This window comes from Pararge aegeria, chromosome Z (assembly GCF_905163445.1).
Source record: "Pararge aegeria chromosome Z, ilParAegt1.1, whole genome shotgun sequence".
In the NCBI taxonomy this organism is placed as follows: Eukaryota; Metazoa; Arthropoda; class Insecta; order Lepidoptera; family Nymphalidae; genus Pararge; species Pararge aegeria.
This window is the reverse complement of record NC_053208.1, coordinates 9,165,859-9,193,554: the sequence shown is the minus strand read 5'-3', so window position 1 is coordinate 9,193,554 and position 27,696 is coordinate 9,165,859. Positions and strand designations below refer to the sequence as shown.

At 35.1% G+C, this 27,696-nt stretch overlaps 1 protein-coding gene across 6 annotated transcripts; it reads left to right on the top strand.

Annotated features, from left to right (window-relative positions):
* Positions 1–1,630: 1,630 nt before the first annotated feature.
* Positions 1,631–27,405, top strand: LOC120636063 (ras-specific guanine nucleotide-releasing factor RalGPS1). Of its 6 annotated transcripts, none has more exons than XM_039907332.1 (13): positions 1,631–1,684; positions 2,098–2,257; positions 4,386–4,510; positions 6,493–6,769; positions 7,611–7,774; positions 9,639–9,781; positions 11,312–11,522; positions 13,709–13,918; positions 18,478–18,531; positions 21,626–21,760; positions 23,062–23,229; positions 25,101–25,241; positions 26,240–27,405. In XM_039907332.1, the coding sequence occupies exons 2-13, from the start codon at positions 2,207–2,209 to the stop codon at positions 26,340–26,342; spliced, it is 1,782 nt and encodes a 593-aa protein (XP_039763266.1). In that variant the 5' UTR covers positions 1,631–1,684; positions 2,098–2,206; the 3' UTR covers positions 26,343–27,405. The 6 variants fall into 6 exon arrangements, with proteins under 6 accessions (XP_039763266.1, XP_039763269.1, XP_039763272.1 ...); XM_039907333.1 differs by lacking the exon at positions 1,631–1,684 and adding an exon at positions 1,744–1,823; XM_039907335.1 differs by lacking the exon at positions 18,478–18,531.
* The last annotated feature ends 291 nt before the right edge of the window (positions 27,406–27,696 follow it).

The following is a 27,696-nucleotide window of genomic DNA, read 5'->3' as shown; positions in this document are numbered from 1 at the left end:
AGATGTGTGAGGTCTAGCGTTACATAATGAAAAACCACACCCCTTCTGTTGATTAATTCCGGCCGCTTTCTCTCAACTTCTTGCTTTAATCTGACCGGCCTTTGACCACGACTTTTTTCGCACGTTCTTGTCGTACATGATCCACAAAATCTCATCACCAGTTATCAGCTTCTTCAAAAATGGTTCGGTTTTCATTACGTCGTAATAAAGAATAACAAATGAGGACATGGTTCATTAGGTTTCTTTCAGTTAGCTCGTGAGGTACCCAAATATCCAGCTTTTTTTGTGTACACAGTTTATTTCAAATGCCCCAAAACTGTTCTGTGGTCAATTCCCAGTTCTTCAGCTACGTTGTAACTCCTGATATGCCGATCTTGCTCCACTTTTTCAAAAATGGCATCCATTTTATTTTCTTTTTTACCTGTGATTAAAAGTGGATACTGTACGATAATCTGAATCACAATGGCTGAACCCCGGCAAAACAGCCAAACCCTTTTTTTTCTCCTGGGGAAATCTAATGGACACCACCGCGTCACGGGGAGGCACTGTGATCGTGTTGGACTCGTACCGACTTAAACCCCACGGTGTTCAAATCAGTCGGCTGGTGTCCTCGGCAACGGGAACGCTTTCGAACACATCCGCGACACAGCTAGCGGCGCCCGCCGTTGCAGACTCTCTTCTGAGACATACTAAAATGCCCCTACAATGCCCGAAAGCGCACCGGGAACACAAGGTGCGCCTTTCAACCCTAGGACTTATCTCCAACGGGTGACGGATTCCCCGCATCCATCACCCGGTTGTACTTTTTAAAGGGGGCAGCAAGCTAAAAACTTCTTTTAAAATTTCAAAAAATTATTTGCGAGCAGTTGGTGGAATAATGCCAGTGACGTTCAATATAGCTTTCTTAAATCTGCCCAAATGATTACGGTGGATGTCTTTTGTCAGCAACTGCAAACCATTATGGAAAAGCAGCTAGCTAAACAACCGAGGCTTGTCAATCGCTCTTGGCAACAGCTGCTTCAGGATAACGCTCGACAGCACACTGCGCGACAGACGCCTGCCATATAAGAGGAGCTTCAGTTGGGATGTCTTAGAGATCCACCGTACTCCTCGGACCTTGATCCAACAGATTACCATTTTTTTCAAAAAGGATCTATAATTTTTAAAACTTATCGTAGTTTGCTCAACTGTTTTTGTATCCTCTTTGGCCTACTATACACTATCATCATTTATATGACCAAAGAGAATATAAACACTCCGTTATATATGAATATGTTCTGGCATGTAATGCTTTTATCATAGGTCCTGCATCTGAGCTATATTACAATAAAGTTGGGCGTAATAACCTAAGAACCAATATCAAATTTTAATTTTTCATGTCTCCTAACCATCTCACTTAAGGGTTATTTATTACTTATTAGTAACGCTCAAAAATGTTCATGTATCATGTACACTGGACCACCACAGCGGGAAATTGTTTTTCTTCTTATTCTCTAGCTGTGCTTTAACAAAATTATGAATATATTAGTTCCTATTTGCAGCACCGAATATAATAGCTTCTCTGTATCTGTCGTCTTAGGAACGACCGATTTACTATGTCTCAATATATAGGTAATGTACTCTGTGCTCTATCACTTCACGCATCTGTGTCTTGCGCTGTTACATGAACCTGTCACTGTGATTCGTGCGGAACTTTTATTTTTTAATTTATTAAATTAACTTTTTATTTTTTGTTTTAAACGAATGCATCATTTTATTAGTTAAAATACATGTTTATATAAAATTTTAATAACATATTCCACTTACAGAGTCTATTTACATTCGTAAGGAAATTTTATGTTTGTATGTTATCGTCGAAAAAAAAGATTGATACTAATTTGATTACTACATAAAACTGTTAGTTATTCCAATAAATAAACCTGTTTATCAGTTATCTTTTACAAAAAACAATCATGAGGAGTATTATTTATTTATAATTAGTTAATTTATTAGCTTTACATTTATTTCATTCCGAGTCATTGTATGACGGATTTATTTTTATCAACATCCCATTTTTCATTATCATTAATTATTACTAACAGTATACTTGTCCTACAGTGACTAGTTATTGACATGGTGTATGTGAGTTCAAATTATTGATTTGAATGTGGACAGTAAATGAACTTTATTGTGATAAAAGTATGTGCCATAATTACTTAAGACAGAAATGCCACGGGATATTTTAAGCGATAGCTTGGCTGTGCTTAGGATAGTTGAGGTATTTATATTTTTTTGTATAAGTTCTATTGTTAACACATTCAGTGTGTAAACTCCTCGTCAGTTGTCCGACATATTGGACATTTAACCTTGCAAAGATGCATCAAATCCACATGTATAAAACTACCAACTAATTTTGTTCTTTTATCTATTTACATTTGAGAACTATGTATAAAATGAGTTTGCAAGTAGTGCCACCCCCTACTTGAAAACTGATTACTTCACTTATTATTTATAAATCAACTATACAGTTACTCTGAATCACATAAGCCTAATTGTATATGTCATATTTACAGCTTCATATAGCGAGACTTAATATAGACATGGTTTAAGAGATTCACACAAATGTTACGTCTTTGTATTCTAACTTTTGTAAGTCTCCCTGGCGTTATGTTAAGCTCTGTGTGCTTAGAAGTGGGATGTCCCAGGTTAAATACCATAAAAAGAAGTTTAGATTACCAATGACCCCTGCCAGGCAATATAGTGTTATAAAATTCTGTATTTTCTCTTGTCCGGGTTAGTGGGAGGCTTAGGCTGCAGCTAGTTACCATTTCATCCAAAAAGATGTGCCTCCAAGAAATTTAGATTTAGGCAGATTTTAGATAGGTAATCCCTACTAATATTATAAAAGTCAATGAAAGTTTGTTGGTTACACTTTCATGCAAAAACTACTTAACCAATCCTCATGAAACATTGTACACATATTCTTGGAAGTGTTAGAAGTAATATAGGATACTTGTTATCCCAACATTAAGCTATGTTCCTTTGGGAGAGGGGATGAAAGTGTTTGACGATTTTACACCATAACTCCGACAAATTATAACATGTGTGATAATATGTGTTTAATTTTGCCCAAACTCTGGTTGGAGATAGAGAACAGAACTCCAGCAGCAAACCCCTCATTTAAGGTGATACAGAATACTTAATTTTTTTTTAGATCTACAACTAAATTGAATGCTACATCAAAAAACAAAATTAAACGCAGACAAAGTCGCTGGCAACAGCTAGTAATTTTAATATTAATACTATCAACTGATAAGTTATAAAATCAGATCTTGGTAATAGATGTGTTTTATTTCATTACAGAACTTAACTGAGTTCAGGGTATTATATATGTTTTAAAAGGCTTGTAGGGGGCTGCTTGTAGAGTATGGTTTTTAAGTCATGGGATTTTTTTATTTTACACACATGAACTTAACAGGTTTGCTGAATATCAGTCTCTAGACTCTTGGAAGGAAAAGAAAAAGTGCATCTTATTAAATAGATCTTATGAAAGGTTGAGGTTCCATTTTGTCTTCCTACAAAGACTAGTTACGTTTTTCCTTTAAGGCTCAAGAGTTTTTGTCTCTGGGTTGTATGCTATGCTTTATATAACAGATACAAATATTGATAAATAAATAATTGAACCCACAGCACTTCTTGTAGCTGTTGCCTATACACAGTTTATACATAAGGTTATCTGAAATCTGTAATAGTCTTACAAATATTAAAGCCTGTCACACAGCAACACAACAATAGACCAACATGTTTACATGTGTGGGGTTGTGGAATCAAAAAGTAAATGTCTGAAAGACTTATCCTTAGCCTAATTTTAGGCATTTATATTTCTTACAGCTGACCAAGGCCTCATCTCATTGTAGATACAAGGGCAAAGGGTTCCCCTGCTAGGTCATGTCTCTAGGTTGGCAGGCTTTAAAGATTATATTATCACATCTAAGTAATAGTTACCAGGGCTTAAATATTAACAATTTTAGAAATTGCCCTTATGTTGGACTGCAGCAGTATTAGGAATATTACAATAAAAGAGAGACATACCCTCACATTACACAATGAAACCCTTCTTATATGCAATAATTCCATTCACTAAAATTTAAAACTCTAAAACTGTACTAAACTTTGTGTCAACAATACTAAAATGAAACTGCTTCAAACTAGGTAGAAGGTAGGCCCTACTACCAATTTTGAAGAAATTTCATTTTAGTATTGTAGGCAAAACCAAAGACTAGCTATTTTCGGTTCAACCTGTGCTCTAAACCCAGCTTCTGGAGATCCATAGATCAAGCTAGAGTTAAAGTCAAGTCAGTTATTTTTTACATATCTTTGTGGATAATTAGAATTAATAATTACAGCATGAAGATGAAGAAAACTGGCCACTAGAAGATAAGGTGCCCTGTAAAAAAGTTGCAAACTCGAATTCTAAAGAAAATAGTCAGAAATACCCAAAGGATGACTGTGCTTGTTATTACAATTATGCGTAAGTTTTCTACTTCCTACTAATATGATAAACGTGAAAGTTTGTGACAATGTATTGATGTACTCGTATGTATGTTTGTTACCAATTTACGCAAAATGTAGTTTGACATACTGAGCCCGCGGTGTGCCCGCGATTAACATGTCTGCACATATTGTAATAAGAAAAAAATAGGCGTACCTACAGAGTTCGGAATAGCTAGTAACAACGCGGAGAGTAGCTAGTTATGTAATATAATGTGTTATTTTATTCAACATAGTTTGGTAGGTATACACTAAATTGAAAGTATCTTAAGTTTAAGGAACACCTTCAAAACTATGGCTTCTCTCATATATGTATGGGATTATACTATAAGAGAGGATTATAAAAACTTAATTATTAAATTTAAAAAATTACGATGTTCAAAAATTTAATTAATTTATCAGTATCGTAGTAGTAGTACCAAAGAACAAATTGTTTTGGTTTCGGCCAATTTCAATAGTAAATAGAATCTCAATGTTTACTCAGCTTTGTTATGCACACTTCTAAGAAAAACAATCTTCAATCTTTGAAATGTGCATAGAGACATATTCTAATCAGCTATGCTTATAAGTAAACAATGTAAATACAGTCTCATCTAATTTGATCTTTTGCTTTCATAGGATGCATGCTTTGTGTTAGGAAGGCTCCTATGGGGAGTACTATGTAGTGTATATCACTTCTTTTGTCTCGAATCTGTCATTTTAGTTTAACATTTGTGTTCATGTATATTGCACGATTTGTCAAGTTCAGAAATAAGTTAACCAAACCACAAATCTGGAGGATGTAAATATGTTTTTTATTTATAAATTTCTATTGTGAGTACTTATCTAAAATTTAATTTTAAAATGATTGTTAGTCTGCCAAAGATCGTGAGATAAGTGTTAGTTTTCACTCTGATCTTGTATAATATTGATGATTGTTAAAAATGATTATATTATGAATATTTTGTTAATTTATTCAATTGTTCATATTGGCTGCCAATTTAGCATTTTGGATTAGATCCAAATATTTTATGAAAGTAAATTAGCCAAGTCAGTGATAGTAAGAGTTTTGTCTGTTTACATATGTTTTATCTTGTATTGATTTAAATGCATGTTTCTAGACCTAGATAATTTACAGAGTGAGTCCACATCAAGCGTTTAGTTTCTATTGCTGTAGCTACTAGTATCTACCTACGTACAAATACCTAGCTATCTCAATTAACCAAAACTTTATTTACCCTACCAGAGGGTAACACATTTAGCAGTACATATGTATGAGTAGTTATTAGACCGATTTAAGAAGTGGGTTCAATGTAAGAATCCCGTAGTTTTCTGTACGAAAGTTTTGGTTTTCTATTAAAGAAGAATGTCGCGATTCAGTTTTATAATGTTTATTTTTATTCTTTTATTTTTATATTAATTCGTCGGAATATTTATTAAAAAAATGCGGTGATAGCCTAGTGGGTATGCTAGTGGGTAATCGAACCTAACCTAACCTAAATAATTAAGCATTCGATTTAGGCGATGGCTAGGTATAGTGAGACGGGCATTAAAAAAATAAATTGTATATAAATTATACAACATTGATATGGAATCTTGGCATGCTGATACTTATTCTCGTAGGTAAGTGCAACTGACAACATAACACATATTTTTTTTTATGAATGTATTTACAATTAACTGCTGGTGTGTTATGAATAAATAAATAAATAAGTGTGGTAGGGAAATTAGTGAGGATCATGATTATTACGGCACGAAAACGACTGACAATAGACAATTGACGAGACAGACAACCATTAACAGATATCAATAGAAAAGAAATAAGTTCAAATAATTACTTTTTGTCAAATATTTTCCCTTTTTATTTTTATTACTTAAAAAATATAGTTTTAAAATAAATTTATTCCTTACGTTACAGTATTGGTTGTAAAAATATCTAACGCACATAAAAGTTTTAGTCAAATATGTGTGACTTTGTTTCAGACTTGGCGATAGCTCCGCAAACCGACAGAACGATCCCATATATCAGTACAAGACCAGTAGTTTGCCCGCAGCGTCATCGATCAACCAAACCTGGGATGAAATTGTTTGTTCACCCTTGCGGATAGCACCTGAAGATATTGCCAATCAGCTGTCGCTATTAGACTTGCAATGTTTCAAGTCGATTCGTCCAGAGGAGCTCTCTACATGCGGATGGACAAAAGCCAACAAACTGACGGTTGCACCAAACGTGGTTGCATTCACTAAAAGATTTAACAGGGTAAGTTTTGTTAGACTACTATATACGTGCGATTTGGGTGTGTGCGTGCGTTACTCAAAGCGGAACTTAATTCTTTATATGACAACCTTCCTGGCGCAGTGTTGAGTGGTGTTGTTTTATATGTCTCTGGTTCGAAGAGGCAATTTGGAATTTATAATTCCGAATTTTCTCTGGTCTAGGGGTCATCATCATCATCATCATCAGCCATTGTGCGTCCACTGCTGGACATAGGCCTCTTTCAAGCAGCGCCAACTTTTCCTATTTTCGGCTTTCCTCATCCAGTCGATGCCTGCCACTTTTCGGAGCTCGTCTATAATGGAAGTTATATTAAACCAGTACCCCTTATCGGCTCATACTGCTCTGTCGCTAGAGTGGTAACAGGGCTAATGCCCGCCTAGACCAGACCTGACAAAATTAAGAAACTATTAATTCCCAAATTCACCCGCTGACTTAATTAGAGTCAGTTTCTTTTTAAAGGTGCCTACGGGGCCAGACCAGAGAAAATTCTGAATTAATAAATTATAAGGCCTTGACTGGGGTGTTCATTACTGCTTCAGGGGAAGTCGTCAAGAAGGATGTCTGTCTTCAAGACATGTGACTAATTAACGGCCCACTACAGGGCAGTCTCTCAGAATGAGAAGCTTGTATGCCGAAGTCCACCACTTATGCCAAGTGCGGAATGGTGGACCTCCCACCCTTGAGAATTAACGATTTCCTCACGATGTGCTCCTTTAACGTTGAAGCGAGTACATGTAGTGCCTATACATATAACGTGGGATGAGAGCAAGAAGAAAAAGAGTTTGTGTCATTGACATGCGCGTATATAATAAAATTGTTTTAGGTGAGCTTTTGGACAGTGCAAGAAATACTCAATGGCCAGACGCCGAAAGCAAGGGCTGAAACATTGGCCCATTTTATAAAGGTGGCGAAGAAATTATACGACCTTAACAATCTCCATTCGCTCTTCGCCGTTATCTCAGCTTTACATAGTGCCAGTATATACAGGTAAGAAATATTTGCGTCAAAACTTTACCTAAAAATACTGCTGGACAGAAGTCTTTTGTTCCAATATCCACAGACCTTGGCCACTTCCCTGCAACTCGTTTGATGTCATCTATCCACCTCATCGGGGACCGACCAACACTGAGTTTACCGTAACTAGTAATTTTAATTTATACATGTATATAAAAAGCTGCAGGTCACGTACTGACTGACCGAGTCATCGGGAGAACACAAAAACTGCTGCATGTATAATGCTAAAATATGGCAATTAGGTAATTTATAGGTAGGAGATATCAGCTAAAAATGGATATTTGTTAACTTTACCCCTTAAGGGATAAAATAGGGATTAGTAGTGTGCGTGGAAGTCCTATGTCTAAGAAGTTAGAGACACAAAAAGTTGCATTTTTTGCAATAATAAATAAAAAAACTAGTTGTTAAGAATAGTGGTTCAGTTTCAGACATCGTACTGGAAAGTACGATGTCGCATGGAAACATAAGTAGGTGCATATAGCTGTGTAAATGTAAGTGTGTCTCGAACTCGGCATTTGACGTATGGTGTTTACTGCGCCAGCGTTATTGACTGAATAAGTGGCTGAATTGTAGCCCTATTAGCATTATTTATGCGAAATTGTGTTTACTTATTCTGCTTTTGCTCAGAAAAAGGGCAACGGGTAGACATTTTATTTGCCGACGAGTTACATCGAGTTACAATACGATTCTCATGGAATATATTTCTTAACAGTAATATTACATATAATATAAAGTTTGTTTGCTCATCTATATGTTATCAATAAACTTTGAAATGAAATAACCGATTTTAATTTTATTCTTTCACACGCATAATTTAGGACATCTCAGAATAAAAACGACACGAACGACATAAAGAAGGTTTAATGTAGTAGTCACTCTGGCCAAGAAACAAGTCCTAGAAAACATTATGGAGAACTCTGAGCATGCAGTAATCCTCATGATGTTTTCCTTTACCGTTAAAGCAAGTGATATTTAATTACTTCAGACGCACATAACTTACAAAAGTTAGAGCTGCGTGCTGGGACTCGAACTCGGCCCCCGAAAGTTAAACTGAAGTTTCACTAACCACAAGAGTATCACTGCCTTATTTTAAATGAAATATATTATTATGCTTTATATTTATTTTCTGTATTTTTGTATGTTAAGTACATAGTTACTTTAATGTAAGTTTATAATGTATTTAGGCCAATTGTTTGTTATCGCTAATGCAAATTCCAAAGTGGCCTGGCAGAGATCACCGCTGAGCGATAAGGTCGCCTTTTGTATTCTACTCCCTGTTTGTGTTTCTATTTTCGTACATAATATTATGCAAAATTCTCTTATCCCGTAATATCTACGATCATGAATAATATGAATGTTAAAAGAGTTGTTGCTTTGTGTCGTTATCATTGTGTTTATAACATTAATATGGAAGTAGGGTAATATAACAATCGAAGTAGCGGAAAGATCTAGTATTGAAATTATTCTGGTATAACAATAGTAAAACGGAGGAAGTATTTGTTCCATTTTAGGATTTGATAAGAAAACACTATCCCTTATATCATCATACCACTATTAACGTCACATTGCACATATACCCACCACGCTGTTCCAATGTGGGTTGACGGGCTTTAATGATTATTAATCACATGGTAATGTTTTGAATCGGGACCGACGGCTTCGCTTGCTTTTTAGGCACGGGGGCTCAGGGGCATTCGAACCCTGGAACTCGTGATCCGTTGTTGATAATACTAATCACTACACAAACGAGGCAGTTACCAATTATAATAATGGTCTTAACTTCGGGTAAAACTATTTGAGAATTGATTAAAACTTAACGTGAAATTTTATTCGCCAGGCTTTCGAAAACCTGGGCCTGTTTATCCAAGAAGGATAAACAACAATTTGACAAGCTGGCAGAACTGTTCGGCGAGAAGGACAACTGGACGGCCCTCCGCGAGTACATGCGCTCTATTTCACTCCCATGTATTCCTTACCTTGGTGAGTATGTTTTAACGTACCCTAAGGGTACAAACGGGACCCTATAACTTAAGCTCCAAGTACGTATACTAAGCGTTATAAATGTAATGACGTACCTTAAGATAACAAGGGGCTTACTAGCATCGTTTATAGCAGTATTATTTTACAGACAGTTCTAAAAAAGTACTTTAAATAAGGATTGTAATTCTGAAACAAAACCTCAACAATTTTTAAATTATACTGGTTTAAGCTATGGGGTGATTAGGGAAATGGCAGGAAAGGGGCAGGTCCTTCAATAAGGTATTGCCGAGCGAGAGGGGTGAAAATATAACGCCGAATGTTTTGCTAAACGCAAATCTCGAGAGTAGCTGAACCGAATTATTTTTTTAGAATATTCCTTGTAGAACGAAGATGGTTCTTACGTATGATGCATAAGTATATTTCATAAGGAATAACACTGTAAAAATATTAAATCAAAAAAGTGTATTTATTTTTCCATACAAACGAATTCAAAACATTCCAAGTGTTTACTTATGACAATCCTATTGAAGAGAAAATACCGACACGCGCATAGCGTACTTATTAAAGTGACAGGAGTCACTTGATTTTAATTTTGCATGTGATGTTAGGGCTGTATCTTTCAGTAAAAACTATGGCAGTGGTTTACAGCAAGAAATATTAGTTTCTCGGTTTCACAGATGGGTCTCAGATATAGAACTTAATGTACCTCTAAAGCAAGGCTGTGATGCGTCTTGTACGCGCACTTATTTTTCCTATATTTACGTATGCAGCTGAGGCATGGACCATTAAAGAAGCTGATAGACAACATATAGACGCTTTTGAGATGTGGTGCTGGAGGAGAATGCTGCGAATCCCGTGGACGGCACACAGGACCAAAGCATCGATATTGAGACAGCTTCAAATTACAAGAAGGCTGCCACCTGTCTTCAGAGGATTCTCGAGTACTTCGGTCACATTGCCAGAAGAGATGGAGACAATCTTGAAAAGATAGTGGTCACTGGCAAAGTGGATGGAAAGAGATCTCGTGGATGTAGCCCGATTCGTTGGTCGGATCAAATCCGACACCAAAGTGCATATTGCTTTACACGTTGCTAAAAGCCGAGTCTAATGGCACAAACTCGTCCGAAAGGTTGTAACTGGAAGGGGCCACGGATTCAGCAATGAGGAAAATGACGTAGAGAGAGAGAGACACACGTTGTATATGCTTTCTCAATTTTTATCACCATCTTGATTGTAAACTCATTACAGCACCACAGGTTCTACTGTCAGACTGAGAAGGGTTTGGTCGTGGTCAATCGCGCTGCCAAAGTGCGGGTTGGGAGACTTTACACGTCTTTGAGAAGTTTATCGAGGATTCTCAGGCCTTCCGCACATTATACAGTGCACATAAAAGAAAGAGATGCGTGATGTGAATATAACTCTGTCCCCCGAATATTAATGATTAAAATTAATAAGCAGTTGAGGGTTTGGGATGCGTTGGTTGAAGGTTTTTTTTTTCAAATTTTAAGCTGGAGTTTGTCTGGTTTTCAGGTATATTCCTCACAGATCTGGTTTACATAGACATGGCTCACCCGGCCGGATCGCCGCACCGAGTCGCAAAGATGGCAGTCGTTTTAAAGGCGCTGGAACGTTACCAAACATCTGAATATGACATCTTGCCCGTTCCCCATGTAGCCGTTTATCTCAACAGCGTGCGTTATATTGAGGAGCTCCAGAAGTTTCTAGAAGATGATCAGTACAAGTGAGTCGAACAAAGTCTATTATTTATTTATGGTTTACTAACATATACATGTAGTTTTCATAAACAAAATGTAGATTAATCAATTACGCGTACGCATACGCGGGTCTATGGCTGTCCGATATTAACTTATGTGCCCATGTAGAATTTATGCATAAAAAAGATGTTATTTCTTATATAGAATTTGATGCTCTTCGTGGCGCAGTGGTGAGCGTTGCGGTTTTATATGTAGGAGGGCTTGGGTTCGATTCCCGGCTGGAGGTTTGGGAATAATTTATCATCATCACGGCACGGGTCTCCTCCCACAGTTAAAAGCGGTTGAGACCGTAGTCCACCACGCTGGCTCAGTGCGGGTTGGTGGAATAATTTACATAATTTCTGAATTTGCTCCAGTATAGTTTGGTGGGAGGCTTCGGCCGCGTCTAGTTACCCCCAAAAACTAAGTGTTCTGGCATGATGTCGCTTAGACACCGGTTATGGGTTCAATATAACATATGTAAACATTTCAAATCAATCCATTGACTACTTTTTGTAAACAGTAATATAAGAAAGCTGAATGTTTATAAATACACATATAGATAACAGATCTAAATTTAATAATAATTTGCGTTGACTTTGTAATCAATTAAAATGTAAATAAGGATAAATTGTGGTAAACATGCCTACACTGTAAAGTTTGAATATATTTTCTTATCAGATATCGTTGACCGGTTAGTTATATTTGGTCTGCAATGGTATTTAAATAGGTTTTCATTTTTGCTGTGCGTGCATTTCTATATTAACATGTTTATGTATATGATTTATGTTTATGTTTTACTACAGCCTATATGTTTCGTTTATTTTATATGTTTACTAGCTGTTGCCAGCGACTTCGTCTGCGTTTGTTTTTTTTTTCGAAAGATATGTGGCATTCGATTTAGGTGTAACTCTACGCACTTTATGTATTTAGGATAGCTAAGCCTTAAATGTCGGGTTTGCTGCCGTCCGCTGAGGATTTGTGTCCTCTATCTCCAATCACTTTCATCAGATATATATGAAATTTGGGCAAAATTAAACAGACATTATAACCTCTAAAGTGCAAAAGTAATTATTTAAATCCGATATCATTTGGCGGCGTTATGGTGTAAAATAGTCAAACACCTTCTACCCCTCTCCCAAAAGATCTGAGCTTAATTTCGGTATAAAAAGCATCCTATATTAATTCCAATACCTTCAGAAATATGTGTACAAAGTTTCATGATGATCCGTTTAGTAGTTTTTGCGTGAAAGCGTAACAAATAAACTTACATTCACATTTATAATATTAGTAGGGATTTAACGACATCAAATTTACGAATGAATACCTCGCCTATTTAATAAAATTGAATAGTTAATAGCGGAGGAAGCAGAATCATTTAATTATTTTATGACTACTTGATTTTAAGGGGTGGGTTCAAACCCCTAGGCTATCACCGATATCGCCGCGTATAACCTCCTTCTTTTCGGGAGGACCGAGCGCGATCCACAGCATGCAATCCATTTTTTTTGGCATGGTAGAAAAGCTTTATTGCTACCTCCGACCTTGGGCAGGACGGAGGTTATGTGGGACTCCCCCTCTAAAGGGGGTATACCCAAACTAAAAACGGGCATGCCTGCCCCTCTTGTTGGCTTGTTGTTGTTATACCTCCCGGACGACAGCACGCGATCGTAACATTTGGGAGTTAAGAACGTTTTAACTAATTATATATCGCTCCCTTCTGTTTGGACGTAGCCTTCGCTAGTTACCACCTTAAAGACAAAGACGTGCCGCCAAGCGATTTAGCGTTCCGGTACGATATCCCGTAGAGCCTCATTATTTGGTCTGTGGGTTTAATGTAACTGCTATCAACATGCCCCCTAACAGGTCAGCCCGTTATCATCTTCGACGGCCTCATCACCTACCACCATGTGGAATTGCAGCCAAGGGTTAACTCGTAGTGAAATAAAAAAAATAGAAAAAGTACGCCCATAGTAACGTCCTACGTAAAAAGCTACGTACGACGTCTCAGATCAGACCAGAGGAAATTCAGAAATTGTAACTATCGGGGATCGAAACTAGGAGCTCCAACTTGTTGGTCCAAAGCGCTCACTATCGCGCCAGCGAGGTCGTCAAAAAGGACAAAGAATCGGTTGTCATAGAGTTGAAAAAAAAACTTGTACACCAATTGCAGGTTGTCGCTAAAACTGGAGCCGCCATCGCCGATAGGGAGTTGCGCAGGATCCAAGGAATCTGTCAAGGAGGTCTCTGTCCTAGGCACCTGTACATCGTACTCCCTGTCCCCATCACACCGCTTGGGCTCAGGTTCCCTCCGCCTTCAAGGCACTTACACACAGACTAAGTTTATACCTACTCACCGGAAATGTCGTTCACTTGGCTCCAAGTAAGTATTCTTCTATGTTTTTAACAGAATTTAAAAAAAAAAACTAATTCATCGTTATGGCCAGAACATTTTGGCATGCTGGGCAGAGCGTTTTTTATTTACCCAACGTAAATTCATACGATACCAGTATTAATAAGATATAGCTCCCAATTTCTAGATGTAAGGGATTTACCGGATCGATCTTAACACATAATAATAGTAAAAAAAAAATTAACATGTCGTGGAGACCTCCTAGTAAGCATAAAATACCTGCGTCAGGAGGCCTCCGTTTTCCATAGCGAAGGCAAGATAAAAAAAATATAACGATTGAGTAGTGTGGCTTGGTGTGTATAGTGTATTTATATGTGTGTGTGCGTGTGTGCGTGTGTGTTTGTGTTGGAGTGTGTGAGTAAATGTTATTAAGTGCGTGTATATCCATAATACTCATAATAGAAGAAGAATAATTTGAAGAAGCGATTCTTGACAAACAACTATACTGATGTTATATTTGGCTAACTATATGTATTTATGTTGTACTCTGAGAGAGAGAGAGAGAGAGAGAAAATATATTTTAATAGGATAATAATAATTTGTTAACTTTGTTACATTGTAATATGTATATTATTACCACTAGTTAAGTATGAATGTACGCTAGGTAAACAAAAAATGCTCTGTTCTGCTACTGCTACTGTTCCCGGTGTGTCCAAAGCAAAACGTCACTCGGAAAGATGTTAAATCAATAGATTTTTACGATATTTTTTTGTAACGCTTCCGACATTGTCATATAAAGTAACTGACCTTAAATGTAAATCTAACTAGACCCTCATCATTTTTTCTATCATTAGAATACATAAAACTGGCGCCGTTAAAATTCCATTTGAAATTAGAACAATGGGCTTAACAACCACGCCTCACGCTGATGGGAACCGGGTGCCACTTTGATCGACGTGTTCCCTACATGCCCTGCGAAATTACAAAAGTTACAATTTTACTTTAGCCGAAAATATAACGGCGAAAAATACGATTCGAAAGGTTATTTTATGATGCCCATAAAATTATTATAGTTTTATTAATACCTTATTGCGTTTGTCTTTATGTTTTGTTCTTAAAAAAAATTGCAAATAAAATTATTCATTTTAAAAATAAAATTCGCTACAAAACTACATAGGTAAAACTGACAATATAGTTTATGTGTTTAAGGTTATCCTAATTTCATATATTTATATACACATTTTCTTGCTACGTCGTGATTGGAAAAACCTATCAAACTATTTAAATTATTTGAGGTCACTTACCTGGGTACAAAATATAAAAGAAGTAGTTTAATTAGATGTTTAAATATTTGCTGCCTTAAAAGGCCTCGTTCTAGTTCGAACCGATATCTATAGGTGTATGCTCACCAACAAAAGTACACACAACATTTTAATAAATAATATTAAAAAGTCAAGTATCTTTTTGATTTATGAACAACACAATATAAGCACAGCCTATTTTTTGGGTTTAGATAGATTTTCTAGTGAAAGTTCTGCATATTTTATTTTGGTCTTATTTATGATTTTAGTTATTTAAGAACGGTTGTTGTTATTTTTATTAACACTTATAACTACTTTCGTGAAAACTTAATTGGCTCTCCCTATAGTTATTTTTTTTATTTTGTGGATATTTTAATCTATTTGGATCTGAATAAATAAAATAAAATTGATATCATAATTTATTATTTTAAGTCCCTTCTGATTTAGTTATGATGTGTTTTTGTCTCTACTTTGTACTTATTTTTAATTACTCTTGGTTTTTATTTATCACTGTAAGTATACTAAGGATATACATAAATAAATAAATTACATTATTGAAATATCAAAAGGGACTTAAAACCTAAGGGAAAATACTAAAACCATTTAGTTTATATATTAAAAATGATTCATTTGTTTATAACTTCTGTCAGCGATATTCCTGTTAGCGTCAATAACATTTATCGTTAATGTTTATATTTCTATTAAGATACAGTGGACTACTTGAGGGACATATGAAACGCAATATGAGATTGTAATAATGTATTACCGCAAATATACGAGATTTTATCATAAAACTTGAACTCGACCCATAACTGACGTAGGTATTTGGCTGCAATGACGTCAGTTTTAATGATATTTTTAGGGTTTAAAAGTCACACTAATATTATAAATGCGAATGTTTGTTTGTGTATTTCTTTAATTTTAACCTATGCTCGGCTTAACCATTGCACCATCATAATGATCAACGCGTTACCGGCCCACTACTAGGCACGGGCCTCCACTCAGGATTAGAAACACAAAGCTGGCAAAGTACGGATTGATACTGCACACGCCGTTGAGAATATTATGGCATTCTCAGGCATGCAGGTTTTCTCACGATGGTTTCCTTCACTGTTAAAGCATGACATATTTAATTGCTTGAATTATAAGGGAACATAACTTTTAAAAGTTTATCTTTTCCAGACAGTCTTAGGGTCAGAGATAGTGCAGTTGAAAGTCGTACGTGGCAATTAATGTAAATATACAGGCTATCATCCAAATAAACTAATCCATTAAGGTAGGATGATTCATTCATCCTCAGATTTTTGTTTTTCTGCGTACCCTGCTGCTAGGCGAGAGCAGGCCAGTCTTCTTTCTCTCATTAGTCAGCAAGGGAAAAATAGAGCATATATCCACCACGCTGCTCCAAAACGGATTGCGGGCTTGAACGATTATTGTCACATCTTAGTAAAAATAATGGGCGCCACCAGTCTTTAGTGCTCTCCGGGGTATGGGGCAAGCAACTCCAAGTTGCTTTGCCCATTTGCCTCGGAGATCCAGTGGAGCAACGTCGTGGCTTGCGTCGAATTTCATCTCTTATGAGAGAGGAAATTCGCCTGTGCCCAGAAGTGGGATTAGTAATAGTCTAGGGATGCTGATTTTTCGATAAGCCGTCCAATAAGTAATCCACTGTATTTAATCTCCCATCTATTTATTTCTATAATGGAGCTCTATCGGTTGTACATAAATATCTAAACCAAACTAGTACTAGCCTTTGTCATAATATGGAACTTGATAAAGAGAAAAGAGAGAAGAGAAAGAGAAGTTTAAAGAGTTTAGTTTGTCCAACCATATTTCTTGAACGATTTTACTGAATACGAGAATCGATCTGTGATCTGCCGAGGTATGTTTGAATAGCCGTTCTAAACAAGGTTAAGGCCGTATTAACGAAATGACAAAAACACGACGCGGTTTATTCGTATTGCGTAATAGTTAATAAGTATTCTAACAGATGGCGTTGATTTATTTGAGTGTTGAATTGATAGTGTAAATCATTTGTTCGCGGAACCATAAACATTTATTTATTTTTTTGATTCGATGACAAGCTTTTTTTTTTGAAATAGATTGTTACTTATATTCGGAATCAGATTAGTGGCGAATTAGGGATCCATCGAAATAGCGGTTTTTATGCTTTATATCGATAGTTGTTATTTTGAAGGAATTTATCTAAAGTTAAAGAACAGTAATAAAATAGTAATAGTAATAGTACAGTAGTATCAATGTATTATAAAATTGAAATACAAAATAAAACGACTATTGTTTGCCAGTGAACGAGGCAAAGACGTGACGAGCCCATCGTGCGATATCCTAGTCCAGGGTTCACCAGTTTAGATATTTGTTTACAACCGATCTCATTTTAACTGTCCTGTCTTCCATGGTTATTTGAAGGTGTTGCCTACAAATTCCGCTTGAGCCCCTTGCATTCTATGTCAACGCATGTACTGATTATTAGAATACAGTGACAACCGAGTGGCCGTTAAAACCGAGACATAATCATGAACTGATGAGTTTTATTAGTGCGATAGCAATGAGGGTCACATATTATGTCGACTTACTAACACTAACAGCACATAGTGTTTTAATATTTTATATAGAATGTTTGCTTTAATGATGTGTGCGTTTTTTAAACCTATTAAACAAAGAATACCGTTCTATTTATGGACATGTCTTTGATACATTGACATAACATTTTACAACATGATATAACATTTTCATTTATAGTTGTACCCGGCAAATAACTCGAACACCAGTTTATGTACGTTTAAATGTATTGAATTTTACTATTGAATTTTCTACATTGACTATTAAAAAAATTTTTTTTTTTTAAGGTTAACGATAAATTATGCGATTAACAATTAATAAACGAAAAAATAAATAAAATATTTGCAAGAATTTAAATTACATATTTGAATTTACAAATAGTCTTCATAGATATTTTTATTAACAGTTATTGTGTTTATTGGAGTGGTGTGGTGGGTGTCTAAGATTTGTGATGGTAATTATATTAATAATGATTACTTAAGAGAGTTGTAAGAGATGGATGCAAGTAGCCGTATATACAAACCCCCTCTGCTTAAGCTATTTTTTTTTCCATTAAATCGATAAATAACCTTGTTCAAGTTATGTGCCTATTTTGATACTAATAAAACAATTATATTTAAGAATATTTATGTCCTGGTAGGATGTTATTCTTTACACAAAAATCGCACACATATATATAGTATTTACACACTGGCAATCGGATCATAGGTTTCGAAGCGCGAGCTTACCAAGAAATTTTCACAAGGTCAATTTCGGTGTGGGGTGAGTGAACAAATTAATACGGTTAATTGGATGAAGGCTTGCATTTTGATATATTGTAGATACAAAATACGAAGTAAATGCATGCTTAATGCTCGTAAAGTTAGAGGAAGGCATTTTAGGAATAACATCTAACGGGTTTACTACATGATAACCACACCCAAAGACAATAGAAAGGTAATAGGGAAAGAACTGGGGTTTAGAGAAAAATAAAATAAAAAATCCGGTTATATAAGCTGTTAATTTTGTTTACTTTTTAACATACAATTTTCGATTGAATTTAGGACTTTTTCAATTATATATTTTTGTACTGACCCCGTTCTTTCGCATCATGTTTTAATTTATATGCCTTCTTCTTAATGAAATGAATTGTAGTTTGATCGCGTTCTTTTATATACCTTTATATTTTTAAAAATGCATTTATATATATTATATTTATTTTATCGCCTCTAAATTTAAATAATTTATTAAATTATATTTTAAAATTCGTACAATATTTTGTATAATTTAGCTTTAGTCGGAATTTGATCGATATTAGTTAATGATATAGTTCCATTAGGGTAAAATATAACAAATAATGAAATCAGTTAATGTATATACACGATTATCAGTAGTTTCCATATTCAAATTCACAGATCACAATACTATGTCAAGTAAAGATTAAATTACCGTACATTCATTTCAACGACAGTATTGATACAAAATATATGCGTTAAAAAATCTCATTTGCATATAAATATATGTCCGTATATATGAAAAACACCTATATGATAATAAGTGAAGTAGTAGACGAATTTTAATTTAATAGGCAAAGGTTGTATATTTTTATATTTAGAAAAAAAATATTAAAAAAGGTATGATTATGTCTTGCGAAAATACCATTCTCATAAAATGTTTCGCCTGCATGCCTGTGGCTAGAAAGAGTATTTCATTATTGCTTCTAAATATTACTCGATGGTTTTTTTTCGATATTGGATGTCTTCCAAACCAAAATTGAAATGGGGTTTTTCAAAACAAAAATTTAAGCTTCATCGTTATATACTATCTTTTGGTAACGAGTTTTATACAGATTGTAATTTTACTTATACGTGACGTGAGTTAACTCCTATATTGATTCTTATCTACACGTGCTTATGTTGTAAAATGCACTGTTTCGAGTAATATTGCACTTTTTATATTGTTGTTTATGTTCAGTAGGTAGCTGCTAGCTAATCTTTTAACCAAATTGTCCATAGTTCGTTTATTTCTATAAAAATGCTCTTCAATCCTTGTGCATACGTGTTTGTTTTTTTTCATTTTTAAACTATTTTTGGAATATAATCATTTTTTATCTATAGTCATCTTTTAAATACATAGATACATCTCTCCTATAATAAAATATAAGTTTATGTAAAACAAGCACAATCACAATGTTTTTGATGCCTACTTATGTGAAATTTTATACACAATTTGCAATTCCATGTATGAATTTAGATAACGTAACGTAATTGCCTCAAAATCAGCAGGACATGGCGCATTAAGTATTGTGTGAAAAAGTAATGTTCATGTCTGGACCCGGCTTTAATTATTCGTATGCTTGTTAATTCACTAAAGTTAAGTAAACAGCACGGCATGATTGTCGGAATGTAGTTAAGCTTCTCATTTATCTATCTTTGTCTTTCTTATAGGTTAACAGGCATGATGACAGTCACATAGAATCTCTGAAATATTGTATTTATCTAACGATGTATGATTATAAGTGAAAAACATATTTTTATTTATATTCGAATGATTGGTTTTTATTTTCAATAAATAAAATCGAATAATCGACTTTCACCGCCATGACTGGTGAAAGTCGAATTTAAAATTATGACGTCACGTCTAGATAAAAAATAACTTTGTACCGAAGGAACTTCGAAAATCTCTCTCATTATATCAAGTACTTTTTGATATTTGAGTAAATATTCTAAACATCGTAGGGCCGTTTTTCAAAATTTGTCTTCATGCCTATTATATCATCGCATCCACTTGATGCACCTATTTCAGCCCGGTGGCCATAGTGGCGTGCTGTTTGTTTATTTGTCGCATTCACTACGACTAAGTCGTTGGTTGCGCCTGTCGTGCGTGAGTTGTTATACGGAGGCGCAAGGACAACATTTAACAAGGACAAAATTTATTTGCTTTGTGCATTCCATTAACTATTTTCGCATAAACTGTCGTCATCTTAAATAATGAGTGTAAAATAAAACACATAACACATTCTAGAATTATGATGAATACTATTTTATGATCTGATGTGTGATGTTTTCTGGCACACCACAAGATGGCGTCTCATAACTTTGTAATAAATGCATGAGTTGTGCGCAAATACCCAACGCACCCAGATACTATTTATTTATAACTTTAGTGCAATGATATTTGAGGTGTTTTTTTTATGAACTAACAGTGTGATTTTTGTCGTTTAGTGGACGCACTGCCGTCTCATCCTAGGCGCATCCAACGACTTTGGCTCAAAAATTGAATTAATACTACCACTTTTATAAGTAAAACATTAACTTGCGCGAGTGGTAATTATTTGATCGCTGTAAAAATAATGTAGCCAATGGCAACGCACCTTTTTACTTGCGTTTCATTCAACATAATATTGTTGTCTTCATTAGCTATTAGTTGTTTCATACGCGTCTAGATAGTATCTGTTGATCGTTTTGGATTAATCTTTTCTGCAATAACAATCACTGAAAATGTTACTTAACACAGTGGTAGTATAGTTACAAAATGTTTAAATGTGGTATGTATATTTTAGTTGTAACTTATTTTAGTTCCACATAATAATTTCCTATCACTTCATATTTGTTTTCAAAATTTGGCGGTCTTTTTAGAAGAAGTACATCATTTTCAAATCTTTTTTTAAGTCAATAAATGTATCATTATTCCATTTCTTAACTTGGGTTATCAAAGTCAATGTTTAAGTATCGTATAGGTATTATTCCTCTGATTCTAAAACAAAATATCATTAGATACAATTACTTAGGGATCGGAATGTTAATACAAATAATATAACATTCTTTGCATGTCATATTATAATATTACGTGAGCTTCTACTCGGTATATCCAACAGTATATTTGGGAAAAGTCACAGCGAAGACAAAGATGGAAAGACGCCGGCTGGTTCGGTGAATTTGTTGGATGATACCCTGCTGGAGTCGCCTATCTCAGTGGCTGGTGCTAAGATGTCACAATCGTTGCCTTACAGGTACTTTTTTAAAATCCCACTTCTTGTAGTTGTATCAAATATAGGAAACGGGGGGGGGGGGGGTTTAAGCAATTCAACACGAAATGCTGCGTTACTCGGAATCAAATTTTTTTAAAGTATCAATATTCTCAATAGCCAACAGCAAATAATAAACAATACTTTAGTAAACTTTATTTACTCCCATGCTTAAAACCCTTGTGCGCGAAGGATCTACACAACAGAGAGTTCTTACTGCTCGATGCGTGGTATCTGTACACATTTAAAAAAAAAACACTGTAATTCGCGCGCGCGTACATAAGAACGCCGCGCGCCTTAAAAAAAAAGTAGAGCATTACTATTACATACTACGATATTTTTATTGTTTTCTTTACAAAAGAATTAGAGATTCAAGTTATGAAAGCTATGAAAGTTATGATAGCATACCGCCAGATAATAAATATTTTACCTTTTTTATATTTATAATTTTCGAAATAATAGTGAAGTGGTAAATTTAATATTCCGCCGAATTCATCGGGTACGTGACCTTCCAACGTTAAAGAAGATATTCGAGGGAGTAATAATTGCACTTTTCAAAATGTTTATACCTGCTGCAATAAATAATACTTAGTTAATACTTAGTTTTTTTTTTACACACTGTCTTCTCTTATTTAATCAGAAATTATACTTAGTTTACTTGTAGTTACTCTGTAATATATGATATTAGATTACTAACACTGGTTGTTTTAATATTGGCAGTAAGCTGAATGTTTCAGAATCTTTTATAGAGGTTTCATATTATGGGAGTAGATAAAGTCTTATATTCAACTGTTGATAATTAGGGCCCACATTCGTGCTTTATTACCCCTTATTTTACAATTATAAACTTAATTTATTATATATATATATATATATATATATAGTAGTATATTTTGAAGTCGGTTTCTATTAAAAGTTGAAGTTATCATTCTCATCTCATCTCAGGCATCTAAATGCAGCTTGTGTGGCGTATGGTCAATGTGCAAATCATAAATCTAAGTTCATCTTCTATTAAAATGTGTTAAATTTAACTCTATGCAGTAATAAATTTTCGTTCTGTGTGTATGTGCAATCCGCCCGGGCCGTGTTATCAGTAACTGTTAGAGATAATCACTCATTATAGAAAAAGGTATTTGCAGTTTTGGTTTTGGTGATTCATAGCGAGAGTATGCACAGTCTATGAAAACTCCGCCGATGACGAGGCAATTATATATAGACCTTTAGGTTACTTTTATGACCTTGGATAGCGGATGGGAAATAATAATAAACAACATGTAATCTTTCAGTGATGTGCTGTCAGCAATGGATTCAGTGGAGTGCGATTTCCAAAGTTACGTGAGAAGAAAAACTATAATAAAAGACGGCAGGAAGATATCGCTCTCTTCTTGGCAGCGTTACTGGTTGCAGATGTCTGCAAATATCCTTATATTCTATGGATCAAAGACGTTCAAAGGGTATGTTAATATTCTACTGTACCTTAGCTAAGTTCGGCATCGTCTTAACCACAATACGTCCACTTCTGGGCAAAGTCTTTTGTAGATAATTTCACACGCTACAGTTTTATGCTCCTTGTATACAGCGACTCCGCGCGACTTATTTTGTGTGTGTTCAACTTCTGTGTACCAACACTGCGATTTCCAGTGACGTGTTGAATCTCCAGCACCTTAAGACCCCTAACGTCCATTGGTAATCTGAGCTATGTGCCCCGCCCACTGCCACTTAAGATTCGTAACTGGTTGAGTTATGTTGACAACCCTAATTCTCCCGCGTATCTCCTTATTTGTTTTTGGTCACGGAGAGAAACTATGGTCTTCCTTTTTTGCCGAGTGCCGTTTTCATTAATGAAGGACAAGGCAATGCGTAAGTAATTAACGCCTAATGAAAACAAATTCCTAGGGTTACCTTTCACAAATCGATATTCACTAGGCAACTCATAAAACCTAACTTTTCAAGTAACCCTAGTTTTATAGGCACTTTTGTTATCGCCACAAGGTGCCGTATTTTGTGTTTGTATTATCATATTTTTCATTTTTCGTATGGATTTAAGGAAATTAAAAACAACCGAACTAATATTTTTTTCATCTGTCAATTATTAAATTTTCGAGTACCCTAAATTATACGATCCGTCGAATCGGTGTCGTAACTTTTTAAGGCGCCCGCCTTACGTCTCTAGACAACATACAAGAGTTCGTGAAACGTTTTATTTCCCTAGAAAGCACCTAAACCACTTGGTACATGAATAAGGCGATTTCTATGTTAGGTCAAAACGGGCTTCTTATGAGCGACCATGTTTTGGCAAGATAGAGAAGATATTGGAGAAATATTGCGATCTTGAAGCCATTGAGAAGACGTACCGTACTGTTTCGACAAAGCAGGGCTGCACTGAACCGGTAAAACAGTCTCTGCAAACAGACAGAATTGACGTTTCAAAAGTTCTAATAATAGGCCTACTTGTAGTCATTGTTCCGATAGCTATTTCAGTCAATTGTCTTCTCGCGAAAAGCTTCGAGCAATATTGCTTCGAGCTTTGTTTTTGGATCAAGGGTCGTACGCAGTAATTCTTGAATGCATGTATTGTTAGGAGGTTCCTCACTCTGGAGCTCTGACCGCCGGTTGCTTGGGTACTATAAAAGCCCCGCAAGCGGAGAAGTGTTTTTTTTTCAAATTTTTTAATAGTGTTTTAAAATAATAATATATATATAAAAATTAGCCTACTTGAAATATAAAAACCAACGTGCCTAATTTAAGAGCAGTTTTATCCCTCCCCTATCATAAAGGTCGTCTAGCAATGTGAAATTAATTATGTGCGAGATTATGTATTTAATAAGTAACGCTAATCCTATTTACTACTTTCTGTTTTTTTGTTTTAAGAATTAGTTTATTTATCGCATTAGGATAAGGCTTTTTTTTCCTCTTTTCTTCTGGCTTTACACAGATTAGCCAATTCCAGGTGTTTATATGTTTACTAAAAGTTAGGGAAGCTTAAAATATAAAATATCAGGGGAAATTGACTGACTGAAAGAGCGGGATACTTCACACATGGCGGACGCGGCCCCCCAAACACTTCCCCAAATCTACCGCAAACTCGTTCCAAAAAGGACCGGTGCTGTTTATACTGCATATACCGCAGTACCAGCGCCATTCGCACAGCAGCTAGCCGCCTATATATGCAAGTTCTTCAAAATATTATATTGTAAATTTTAAACTTTTATAATATTTTAAAAGAACTCACCCAAACAAACAGCCAACCACTATAAGAACGACACCAACAATACAACATGCACAATACAAACAAAAAAGTTTTATTAATAAATGTTTTGTTTAGGACAAGCCGAAACGACTTCAGCAAGGAACGTTGCAAGGTGCTAGCATTGCACGATGGCTGGCGCGCCGTGTGGCTCCAAACGGATGCCTCGGATGCCTTTCAGATGATCGACCATCACTGTGGCACCGTCTACAAATTCAAGTGAGCAATTGTAATTATATCCGTTTTAGCAAAGCGCAATATTGAGTAACGAGTGGCGTGCACTTTATACAGAAGCACTGCCTACCGTTAAAAATTATATCATTCGTTAAATAGGAGGATTTATCTATTTTCTGCCGAGTTATTGAATTTTGCCTATCGTAGTCTAAAACCTTGTGCACGCCACTGCGAGTAACCTTACGTAGATAATCAATACATCACATCGGATTTTTAAGATCGCTACTGCTTTTGAAATTTCATTACCGATCTTCTTGACTACACAACAGTGCAATTGCATATCATAATGTGGTGCCTGAATTTAATAACATGTTTGCACTCAGTGACGTTGACAGATCTTAATTTATGTTGACAGATTTCTGGGTATTTAAATTAATTAATGATGTGTGGGGCATTTACATTTACATTGTTAAATCTTTAATGATAATCCATCCGAATTAGTAGTGTAATGTAGAGAACAATTGTAGAGACTGGTGAGTTAACTTACGTAATGCAATATGATAAAGAAGTTCCATTGTTAAATGCGGGTAGTACTACTGACCCCGAACTTTAGAACAACTGTACTTTTAGGGATATATTTCAAAACATGTATTAAATCATGTAGTAAATCAGCTATTTAACCTTTTTTGTAAGAATTTATTTTATACACTTAGCAGTTTTTTACAAGGTTTTGTTTTAAATTCAGTTTTTATTAGCCATAAAATATTTATACTTACGCAAAAAGTCATTTATTATCATCTTATGTATCTTCACTCTTACAGCATATTAATTGAACGCAAAATCTAGGAGATAGCGAAAAACTTAAATCAAAATACGTACGGGAGGGGAGTTTCGTAAACGTAAACTCCCCTCCCGTACGTATTTTGATTAGTAAGGTATCCGCGTGGACGAAAGTATGCTTCGTAACGTTAATGAGTGAAGTTAGTAGGAGAATCCGTGGAAAAACTATTGCGTTGAATAATAAAAGTATATTTCTCTTTCAGGACCGGGTCTGAGGCCACCGCGAAGCAATGGGCGGCGAAGATAAATGAAGTCACAAACAAAATGGTCAAACCCCTTCCCGCCAATCTCATGTCTTTCGAATAACTCACCCGAATCTAATGTACAATGTACGTAATGAGTGATCTGATTTATATGGCAACTTTAATAACTGAATCAAAACTACATTTTAGTATATTATAAAGTTACATATATTAATTATACGCTTCATTTTAGCCGAAGAGGCTTTTGTGCTATCTTTCCTTTATAAGAAAGTGCTATTATTAAAATATATCGATGTCATTATTGCACTGCACGAGGACTTCAAACCAAATCACACTCCTACAAAAATTTGAACCTTTACTGCGTTGTCGAATTTCTTATAGAATAATATAATATATACAAACGCATACTTAGCAGTGGCGAAGGGTCCATATAACACGATGCCTATAAGCTTTCGCTGAGGTGCTGTTTAATGAGATTGAGAGAAATTAAACTATTCATAATGTAGTTGTTCTTATTCTCGACTATACTTCTCACTAAATGGTTAGCTACTTTACACAATTCAGTAAAATTATCTTTATTGAAAAAATTACAAAGTTACCTCTATACGAAAATTTTAAGTCAATTATGTGTTAGTTATTTATTTTAATTTTGGTGTATTTGAGTTTTTTTTCTGTGAAAACATCTCAATACAGTCCGATTAAAATACTGTCGTCGCGGAATTTAGCTGCTGAAGTTTAGTTGTTTTTCGATAATTGATACTGATAGGTTTTATAGTTAGCGAAAGGTGTGTCCACTCGATTTAGTTTTTATTCAGGGGAAAGGAGGGCATTTTTAAAATCCGGCTACACTTTTAAAATATCCACCCTTCGCCACTGATATTTTGCTATGCAGATAATTAAGATTGATTGATATTTCTTATTGCACGGTTTAATCAGAGTGTTGTTTGATCTCGTGTCCTGACCAGCCGTCTGTCTTTCCATTGCATTTTAAAATAAGCCATTTTCATATAAAAGACTTATTAAAAAAAGAAAAAAAGTTTTTTGCCATTAAAAATTAATTTTCGGTTAGTAAAAATTCGCCGAAAACCATTGTATTTTTAACGATCTCGGCGTAAATATCAAATACGGCTAAGTCACTATATCTTAATAAATAATTAAGTGCCACATGTTTGTGGTTTTTTTTTTATACTTATATGAATTACTAAATAGTATCGGCGGCCAATCGTATAATTCATGACCTAAAGAATTTAATTGTAAAATGTCATCATATAGCTATTATTTATTGGTTAATCTTTATTGAAGGAATCTCATCGGTATTAAGATATTTTGAGTTGAAATAATTTTATTATTTTTATTAGTGTTTTTACGTACACTTGGAGCAAAAACAAGCAAAATGTCATCTCTTGTTTCAAACGTGTCTCATTGTAATATGGACCTTTGAAAAAGTAGATCGAAAC